This window comes from Pteropus medius, unplaced genomic scaffold, assembly GCF_902729225.1.
Source record: "Pteropus medius unplaced genomic scaffold, Ma_sr-lr_union100, whole genome shotgun sequence".
Lineage (NCBI taxonomy): Eukaryota > Metazoa > Chordata > Mammalia > Chiroptera > Pteropodidae > Pteropus > Pteropus medius.
The window spans coordinates 4,250,770-4,262,257 of NW_024356333.1; the positions used below are offsets into that span (position 1 = coordinate 4,250,770).

The 11,488-nt window shown below is 36.6% G+C and overlaps 1 protein-coding gene across 1 annotated transcript in view; it reads right to left on the reverse strand.

Moving 5' to 3' along the window:
* Positions 1-10,980, reverse strand: part of CNTNAP2 (contactin associated protein 2) — a 1,613,390-nt gene extending 1,602,410 nt beyond the window's left edge. The window contains exon 1 of the mRNA XM_039861152.1: positions 10,795-10,980. Within this exon, the coding sequence (XP_039717086.1) occupies positions 10,795-10,891 (97 nt within the window). The 5' untranslated portion in view covers positions 10,892-10,980. The remainder of the gene's footprint in view (positions 1-10,794) is intronic.
* Positions 10,981-11,488: the final 508 nt, after the last annotated feature.

Consider the following 11,488-nt stretch of genomic DNA (forward strand, 5'->3'; position numbering starts at 1 on the left):
TAATAAAAAAAAAAAAAAAACTTTAGCTCTGGGCCTAGGTCACCACAATTTCTGCAAACCATGCTGATCTGCAATACGTGTTTCTGGACAGCTCCTCTTTACCTATTTCTTAGGCAGCTGTTGTCACAGCCCAAGTCCAGGAAGCTTCCACTCCCTTCACTCACATGGTTCGTCCTTGCGTTTGTGCACCTGTCATCTGAAAGTTCAATCCGTAGAAATGCGCACGGTAGGAACATGCCCTAAATACTATAATCATAGACATCTAAATGAATGAACAACAGCTCTGAAAGCCTTTTACAGAAAGCCATATTAATGCCCCTTGATAGAAGAAACTGTCATTTTCATTTGTGAGATTCTGCAATCTCTTTTAGAACATGGATGCGTTATTCTAATTTTACCACTTATACATGTGCAGCAACAACACAGTCTAAATTCCAAAATTTGTATTTTGCGTGATTATAATACAATCTTTGTAAAATTAAAATGTCCCAGATCCCTGCATACAATTATTATATAATATTACATCGTGTTTTCATGATATAAAGACTGCTCATATCACAGTAATATTTTCCTAATATATTTTGGGAAAAAAAATAATGTTGTAATTCAATATGTTGCCTTTCACATTGCAACAGGTATAAGCTACCCTTTAAAACTTTAATAGCCTTGTTACTTTTGAATGAAAACACTTTGAAATATTTATTTCACTTTTTATCCTGATTCATATAGACATGTCAATTTTAAGGCAGTATTTTTACAACATAAGGATTACAACTACTTACAAACTTAGTTGTAACTATTGAAATTATATTACTTCTAAATACAGTGCTTTTAGCTATAAAAATACAAATGAGAAAAGAAATCTGTACTTGTTATAACCTAGCTATATGCACAATTTTTATAAGAACTAACCCATTTCAATTAAACTATATTTATTTAATACTACTTAAGTACCTAGAAATGTTATAGGTAATTTGGAAGATAAAACTAAATATAAATCACAGTCTCTTCCCTTAAAGGAATACTAATCTTCAAGATATTAATTAGCTATCTATAAAATAGTGATTAAATATTAAGGTGATTTTTAATCAGACAATATGATCGTGGCCTTTAAATATTGTATTGTATGGCAGTGTAACGTTGCGAAAATATCACGCTTCTATTATCTTAAAAGTCCAACTAGAACTAATATAGATTTTGTGTTAATATAAGGGAGAACTTGATAAAAGAACTGTATGAAAATGAAACTGATGAGCCTTAAATCTTGTGAGCATCCTTATGCTTTGAGTATTCCAGCAGAGAGGTAATTGACTAATTTTATATAATAAATTCAATGCAACTAGTACAGCGCTTTGTAAGATAAAAGATGATTACTGAAGTCTAATTCTTTTGACATAACCACACCCTTATATCTATTAAACCAAGAATGAAATGTAGGCTCTGCCTGTGAAAACTGGGCTAAGAGAAAGTAACTTGTGTCATCAGGTGTCAGGGAAAGGGTATAAAATCTGCAACAGGCTTTGCTGGGTTGGCAGACTTCCAGGTAAGGGCCCTCCAGGATGGAGGGTGTTTTAAGGTTGAGACACAGAATGCACGTTTCAAATGTAGAGAAGAAGAGAGTTAATTTAAAATATAAGCCAAGAGAATATAAGTGACTAATTTTCTTTTGTATTTATCGAATGATATTTTCATTATATTAAAAACCAAAAGAAAATTCACTGACATTCCATTTTGACTTTGGCGATATTAACTAATATGCTAGATTATTATACACTAAATATATGTAATCATGAAGTTTCTCTACAACTACTCCTATCATTTACGAGATTTTTTTGACACCTTAAGCTCTCTATTTAAAGTACTTGTTAGGCACAATAATTATTTTGTTGGCATCTGTTTCTAATTTGCATGCAAATTACAGGTATTTCTTCGAAACAACATGCTTTGAAAAGGGCAGTCATGCCTGGCTTAAGAAATCTGACCAACCATATGGCTTAAGCACAGAAAATGCTGCAAAATAGAGCTATATAGGAAAAAGTTGTAGAACTTTCACAGTATGGTTTCATTATTTCCCTTGAAATGATAGATTAATATTCATGTATAAACTATGGCAAAAAGTATCTGTTTTATCCATTAAATCCAGACAGCAAAGAGCGTTGCTTATTATCGTCTTAGTATTTCGCCTGTGATTACACCAAATCGCCACAGGGAGATGATGGTACCTCCAATCTGCTCCAAAATTCTGAGGCCTGAACCACACTGAGTTTTCCCTACGTCATGACAGATGAAAACGGAAAAAAGACTCCAGAAAAAAGAGACGAGAATGTCAGGAGGCATCAGGGAAACATGGTTTGAAAACGGTATTGAAGAAACAGCAAGCCTTTCAGTAGTCAGGTTATCCGGGGTGCAAATGTCGGCCTGGGGGGTTAGGACATCGATGGGACAGGCAAGAACTGGAGAAGTGGGGTGCTAGGACAAGATCTGTGTTTTAGAAAAGTGTTTCTGTCAGAGATATTGATGAACAACTGGAGGAGGATGATAAGCAGGGAGGCTCCTACATTAACGCCTGGAGGGAGACACGGAGAATCTTAACTAGAGCTACGCTGATGGGAGTGGATAGCAGGGAATGGACACGAGAAGTGTTTAAGCCCTAGAGCTGACAAATATTTCTGAGACAAATATTTTCCCACTGTCATTAAAGAAGTTTTTCTCTCAATGAGACTCCCAAGAAACGCTCTGCGGTGTAGACATTACGTGAAATCGATACTCGAAGCAACGGGCACAGATTCCACAGGTAGCATCTTTTAGGCTTAGTGAAGGCGATAATATCGCAGTTTGGGGTACACACTGAAAAATTTCCAGAGAACCATCTTAAAATGGCTTTTAGTTGTATCTGACAAAGCATTTTAATATTTTAACATGAAACATTTTATGTAGCTTTAACTTAACGATTTCACCACAACTGTTAAATCTATGCTAATAGTACCCAAAAGATAGAATTACATTGTAGAATCACTTTATTATGAAGAGGAAGAACGTGAATGATATTGTATATATTATTAGTGTTATCACTGAAATAAGCTGAATTTCTCCGCTTATATATCAAATATATGTTTTTCCTGTTTACGAAAATAATTTTTGTCATTGGAATGTAAAACATTTGATTAAGGAAAAAGAAATAGTATAACAGTTTTTTTCTCCTCATATTCTATACACGCTTTAATTAACTCTTAAAGTGTTGCCTAGATGCAAGCCGAAGCTCAATATTAAAGAACTGGAAATTCAATGTCATACTATTTCACACTCAGCCAGCAGTGCCACGGTTACGAACACAGGCAGTAGGAACAGGTCCTACTGGTGGCCTGGGCAAAAGCCGCTTCTCTTCTCTGACTGCCTGACCTTTCTCATCTGCAAACTGGGGCACTGTTGGACTACATGAGTTCACACATGGGAAGAGTCATGCCCGACCTGAAGTTAACACTCAACAAAGGCTGGCTACTAATATCGACTGGCAAAAAAATTTTAAAAGTGTAATCATGTCTACCACTGAGTGGAGTTCTAGAAAAGGACATTCATTGGTTGCTGCTGAAAACATAAGTCACTACAAATGTGTGGAACTCAATTAGGAAACATTTATTTAAAAAATAACACATATATTCTTACATAGTCTTTTATATGAGAGTATCAAATATCAATCAAGTGATTTAAATCACAATGAGTGTACTTTATCACTAATAAAAGTTAGCTGAAAATGTTGATATTACCATATTACATATGGTATTATACATAACATGAGTGAAAAATAAAGTTTTATTTGATAGATCAAACCTCATGAGATTATACATGGTTGCCTGCTATATTGTGTCAAGAAGTTTCTGATTCTGTGGCCATCTTTGGATGCACTGAGAAAAAATATGCCATGATCGATTAGCCACATTTGCCTGGATGGTGGCATAAACTTATGTGTTTGTGGCTATGGGCACATAGGGAGGAAAAAATATCTGGATCACATGTTCTCAGACTAGTTGACATTAAAAACGTTAACCTAATAGTATAATCATTTAATCATCTAAAACTGATATGCATGTATGATTTTCCAGACATATTATGTTGGGTTCAAATACACTATATACATTTTGAGATAAAATTTATTAGTAATTAAGTATCTTAATGCAGCATAGATCATTGTTAACACACAATCAGTAAATTTTAAACAAATGATATGCCTAAAACAGGCTAAAATTTGCCCTGCAAGATGATTTAGGTGGAATTTTTTTTTCATATAGTTCTCTGTTCATATATTTTGCCCAATATCTAAAAAGATATGTAAAGTATATGAAAGTGAATATTTACTTATAAGTTTGGTTAATAATTTGATTACCATTAAGAGATGACTGTTGGTAAAATAAGAGGGCGATACAATTTAATGAACATATTTTATGATAGTTCAACGTAACCATTTGACCCTATACTTTACAAGTGACCATAAGCATTTTTATTTTAAGAGAACATTCTTAGAGGTAAATGTATTATTTTCTTTGTCAAATCATGATATTCCACCACATAATAAGCTGTTTTATTAATTTGGAGCACATGAATTTATTTTTTCCACGGTTTCCTTTGAAATACTACTATGACAAATGACGCAGATGACATCTGATAGTATTTAGTAGAAAATTAGAAGTCAAGGCAAAACTTTCCTTTTTACATACCTTTTTCCTACACGACATCTAATACACAGACGTGAGCAAATTCTTGAATTTGATTTAACGTCACACAACCTGATTTGCACGTAGCTGCGCCACGTCTCGCAGATCCTGTGAACGTGACAGGGTGACGGTCGCATCCCTACCGCCCTTTTCCTACGACTCAAATCCCCAGAGCGCCAAGACGCCATCCCCACACGCACAAAGCAGGGGTGACGATGAGTTAGAAAAGGGAAGACCCTTACATACGTTGGAGGATTTTTATTTTTCTTGGTAAACGTCCTCTCAGGAATTAATTTTACCTGTTCTCTAAACATGAAAACATTAAAGAATAGATCGCTATTGCATGTTTGTGAGGGTATTTCAAACAAACAAACTGTAAGAAAAATGTAGAATCTGGCCCTCGGGGACTCTTCTGTATTTCTTTACCAGTTTACAGTATATCTATCAATAATATATCTGCAGCAAGCACGCTCAGTCAACTAGTACATCTTTATTTCCAGATTTCCTACTATCAGGGGAGGTTTTAAAATCTGGAGTGCTATAAAAAAAAAAAAAATCAGTTGCTTCAAGCTGTTATTATGAAGAGTCTACCCCCCAAATGAACTAAATAAGAGTTTAACAAGCTCTTTTTCAAAATTTACAGTTGAGAAAATTAACAATGTTGTTTTCAAAGTGCAAATGACTCATTTTTTTTTTTTTCAAAGTGCAAATGACTCAAAACATCTAACTCTTTATGGCTGTGTGGAAGGAACAAGACCATGAAGTAACTACCAGCTGAGGGCACGTCGAATCGCCTGATACGTAAACGAATAATATGAAATTTAATGTGCAGCCACTAAAGTCTGTAACCAAGACGTGTTTAAAACAGTAACGTTACTGACCACAGATAAAGAAGTGATGTTCTAAGTGTCCCTCTAAAATGAATATCACTCATAGGACTATGCAGAAATATGAATGAATGAATGAATGAATGAATGTATGAATGAATGAATGAATAGGGTCGGATAGGCTAGGATAGGATAGACTAGAATAGGAAAGTTTATAGGTTATAATTAGAGTAAGTTTAATTCTCCAACTCAACATCAGGGGTGGGGGGAAACAAGTTTTACTTCATCGCTGGTTTTTAAAATATGCAAAAATTTTCTTGTGTGCACTTAGTTCAATACTAAACAAGTTTATATTGGCAACTTTAATATCTCTGGGTTTGATAGGGTAAAATAACTACCATCTCTTCACTGCCTGAGTTCTAGATTAGAAAAGAAGTCACCAGTGAGTAAATATCACCTCTACATGATAATTATTGATACAGAGGAATATGGCTTAAATGTATGGCAAAAACTAGATGCATTAACCTTAATTCTGAAATTAAACAGATTCCCTAGCTATAGCAAGAACTGACCAGAGGCTCCTCATACCATCATAGAAATTCTTGGAGAGAAAGAGCCTATCTTATGTTTTTTGGCAGGATCTATACCTCTTGCACACAGCCTGGGAGGAAGGAAGGAAGGAAGGAAGGAGCTCAGTATGCTAGCTCCTTATCCCAAAGTCACCTAACAAATAAGGCACTTTCTAACATGGCAGAGATGAGTGAACTGTGGAGATACAGGCTGAGAGTGTTGTAAATGGAGTTTCGTCTTCCTAAAAGGAAGAACTAGGATGGAGAAAGAGGTAGCACCTCCACATCCCAATCACATCTTTCTTTGGTTGCAACTACAACATACAGGTTGTATAGATCCCAGGAGAATGGAAAATTCAATGTTTTCACTGATCACCATTGAGGAATATTCTTAAGTTTCTCATTTGAGAAGTTAAAGGCTATATCAAGATCATTTCATCACTATTCTTGCATGTTAAAATGGAAAAACTAAACACACGATATCTTCCAAAGGCCAAATATTAGATAATTACAGAAATATACCTTATGTTTCTAATAGCTACTTAGAGTATTTTTCCAGAGACACTGATAATGTTCAATATCAGATACGCAGATATAAGTATAGCATTCACTTTACTTCCATAACATTATAGTTTTAATGTTTAAGTTATTATGAACTCTGTTGTTGAACTTTGTAAGTAGCACTAGATGATAAAATCAAGCACTTGCAAAATCAATTAGATATGGGAAAATTCTGAAATTACGTTTTATTGCTTCATCCCATTAACATCAACCACTACAAAGACAACACGAAGAAGTTGGTTCTCCACATGTTCAATACTTTTAAGAAAATTACAAACTAGATTCGAATTAGGAATTTCTGAGCCTAGAGTCTCTCCTTACTTGTCTACAGCACTTACAACAAATAAATATCTATTTTAAAAAGAGAAGTGAGACGAGGGGGAAATACATCAAATTCCTTTTATATTTTAATCATAAAAAGGATATATCAGACCAGAAGACTTATTAGTTCACTCTTAAAGACTTATTAAATATTTTTCTTTGGAGTAATTTACTAATTAAAACGAGTGATTTAAAATCTCAGAGAAGTTTCAGAACTTCAAACACTCTGCCAATTAAAATAGAAAAAAATAAGTTAGACATGTGATTTTAAAAATATGATGTATGAAACAACTTGGATATTGTCATCCAAAAATGATACGTTGTTCATTTATAATATAAGGGTTAATAAAAATCTGTATTAAATTTGTGAATTATTTTATCCAATTTTGCCATCTATCAATTTTAAAAGTTAAATCTGGACAAAGGTTCCTATTTCCTACATATCAGTACTGATAATGAAATCAGGATTATATAGCTCTCTCTAATGAGTAAATAATCATTTTCTTCTTATTAGTTTAGGTAAATAACATATTGCTTCTTATCAACCAATAAACTTTGTTGACCTAATGTACTTTTTTATTTAAATTCATGTTATTAAGACAAATTCATTATTCTATTCAAGCTTAATGCAAGCCGATAGTATTTGCTTTTATATTTATTATATATTTTATACTGAATTCAAGTATTAAAAGACACCATTTTTAGGGTGGTATATGAATCAGGAGAGAGGAAATAGACTAATATACTATTGCTTTGATATTGTTGAATTAGTCACTTGAAATGAGTGCTCGTGAAAAGATCTACAAACTTGTAAGCAAATTACACTTTTTGAAAGGCATGTTAAATATGTATATATATATTTACATATAATAGAGAATGTCCTATATTAAATAATATTGTGGATTGATACACTACATGAATATAAAGGATTTTACCAAATATATGTTTGGATTTTTATATATATATATGTTTACATATGTAAAAACGTTTATTAGGAAGTATTTGATCATTTGAAAACACATTTCTCAAGTATAACAGTAAAATTATAGTTTAATGGCTATACAAAATAAAGTAACCTTTGTCAGAAAGCACTATTTAAGCTAAAATTTCATATACTTTGAGAATAAATTCATCAAATGCTGGCTCGAACACCTCATCATTTAGAACTCTACTATCAGGGTCTTTCAAATATATTCAAACAAATGCAACTCCCTAAGAAAAGATATTCTACTTAAACTTTACATGTGTCCTGTACATATATATTTACGAGAAGGGAGGTTATCTGATTCCATTATCTCTGCAGCAGCACATTTTCACTATCTGTCAGGAAATTAGATCTAATTTCTACTTGATCCTTTAAAGTTATTTTCGACTAGTCGAAAAAATATCTTACCAGAAATACCATTTTATATACATTTCAATAAGAGAAGAATAAGCCAAATATATATTAGAAATGGCATTGAAATGAAAAAATATTAACTTCTAAAAATCCCATATTAAAAGTTATTTGGGGAACAAAAGTTTTAGCATAGCCATCATATTTTAAAATGTGTACCAAATAAAAATGTTACTTTTGGATTTTCATGTTACTTTTTGTCTCGTGATGACCTCTCCTGGTTGAGTTGCTCATTATCTCAGATTTGTGTAGTTACCATTTTTCCTCCTTCGCATGTTTTTAGTATTCAGAATATAACTATCATTCTTCCTCAGAGATGTATATAATATAAAATTTTTCATTAAGTGGAAAAATATAAATTTAAAGCACTGAATGAAGCTCATTCTAATCAGTAAAGTCTACATCATTGTTATTATTTATTTCCAGGATGTGGGGCAACTTTGGGTTTTGTTAACACCATTTAAATTCAAATGAAATAAAAAGTCACCTTAATTAAGCAATTATGCATTTTTAAACAATAAAGAATAAGAGCTAAATAAATAAATCTTAATGATCAAACATAACTATTAACTTGACGATCTTAAAAGTAATACTCTGCTCTTCCCTATCTCCAATTTCTAAGTTGGAAAAACTAAGAATATATTTCTGAAATAACAGGTTTTCCATTCTTAAAATATATTAACCCAATAGCTTCATGTGTGCCATTCTAGACACTCGACAAATGTTTCAGATTGGTCCGTTATAATTAAAGTATACAGAAAGATAAAATACAGAACCCAGGAAAAACCCTGGAGATGAGCTCATCCAATCAGTGAATATAATAAACTCAAATTATAATGAGTTTATTTTTTGAGAAAGTGGCAGTTAATTCTATATCACCAGACCTTGAAATAGAAACTGAAATCTCATCAAAATAGTTTCATCAGAATATAATTACATATTTATGGAAATATTAATACTGAGCATTGTATCTTCATAATTTCTATTCAAATATTTAAAATTGACATAAAATTAATAATATATCACTTTTTGAGGTTTAATCTGTTTTGTGGAAAAAAAAACTATAAAATGTTTTTAATGTTCATTGCAAAGTTAGATTGCCTTTAGTGGCTTCCTTAACTTTAAGTGCAAGAAAAGAGAAGAAATTACTGTATTTGGGAAAATATCTCAAAATTAATACTGGTTCATCATATGATATTATGCAGTAGATTCATTAGCACAACTTATAAAGTCCTTTTTCAATGCTTATTCTTATTAATGTTTACAGACTGGGTTAAGAACATTAACATATAGACAGGATGCTTCAATGCATCCCAGGGTCTCATAAACAGAGATAGGACTCTTCACATAGGCTACATTCTGGAAAACACTAAACTTTTTTTCCTAAATGGAAAACACTTATTAAACTCTAAAATCTCCATGGTTATTCTTTAACAACTTAGTCACTCTCAGAAACAAGTATGTGTAACACTATCCTAAGAGTCCGATAGGCAATTTCTGTAGTGTTTAACTCTTTCTGAACCAAAGAGCCATTATGCATTTCTCCCCTGGAGGCACAGTATGCACTTCTAAAGCAATGCAGAAGACGGGCTGGAATCTTCCATGTCTTTCTACTCTTTATAACCTCATGAAAACATCAGCAATCTTCAAAAAAAAAAAAAAAAAAAGGCTGGCTAAAACACACAGAGATAAACATATATGAACAGCATCGTTTTCCTCTAGCATTCTTAAGAAATCTGTTCATTACTCCATCACTGGGTTACACTGGCTGCCCCAAGTCCTAGAACGCATTACATCCAACTGCCAGAGTCAAAGCCATTTCGGTTACAAGACTGGGTCTGCTGTCTCCATTTTAATAAGCAAGTACTGAAGGGTCATGCCTTGTTGGGGGTGGGGGTTAAAGACGAGTCCATAGATGCCCAAAGTTGTCAACATATGTCCCTCTTTCTTCCCCAAATCCGTGATCGTTTAAGTTGAAACCACAAATTAAAACAAGAAACTTATTTTTGTCATAGCCTTCACTTTTCATTCACAGACCTAAGCAAAATGCCATGAACTCCCTCTACAAAACACACACACACACACACACACGAGAAGTGGAAGAAAAACTCCTAAGAAGCTGTCCTCTACACGAAGCATTATAACCAAGCAGTTGCCAACCCATCTCCACGACCAGGAATAACTTTCCAGAAACATCACCAGCGTCGAACCCTCTCCCCCGCCCCAGCCCGGGCCCCCCAAGAGCGCGGGGTTTGGAGTTTGTCTGCTGCAGTGGCAGCAAGTGCGTGACAGCGGAGACACACACACATGGGGGGGGGGCGAGCACTGCGAACGCACCTCCGACTGGGGACCCCGGGGTGGGACATCAATGCGGCAGGGACGCGGGGCGAGCGCGCGGCAGGGCTACTTACGGGACGCCGAGGGGGCCGTCCAGGCTCTGCAGAGGACGCTGCTGGCCAGCCAGAGCCACAGCGCTGCCCCGCAGCCGGCTCGCCGCGCCGCCAGCATCCTCGGCCGCCGGGCTCGCGGTCCTGCGAAGGCTCGCTGCGGGGGGCGGCCGTCCGCCGGCGCGGGGGCTTCTCGCAGGGAGGCGGGCTGTCCTCGGAGCCCCGCGAAGGCGCAGCCCCTCCCGCCGCCGCCGCCTCTCGCGCCCTCAGCCGCTCCAGGCTCCAGTCCTGCGGGGCTCCGCGCGGCAGGGGCGTCACAGGCTCCCGGTCGCGGGCGCGCGGCGCTGGCCTCTCGCGCGGCGAGCCCGTGAAATGCCAGGTGGAAGGAAATTCAGACGAAGGAGAGGAGGAGGAGGAGGAGGGAGGAGGAGGACGAGGGGAGGAGGGGGAGGAGGGGAGGCGGGGGGCGAGGCGGAGGCACCTTCCCCGCCCTCTCCCTCCGCGGGGAGACGGAGACCTCGGGACGCGCAGCGGAGCCGGGCGCGCGGCGCGCGACGCAGGGGCTGAGCGCCGGGGACCGCGGCGCCGCCGCGGGTGTCACTGCGGGCCAGCGGGCGCCGGGGCTCGGCGCTGCCAGGCGCCCGTCCGCTCACACGCGGAGGCGCGCGGGGCGCACGCAGCCCTTGGGTGGCGCGGCGCACGCACGGCCCCGGCGCGG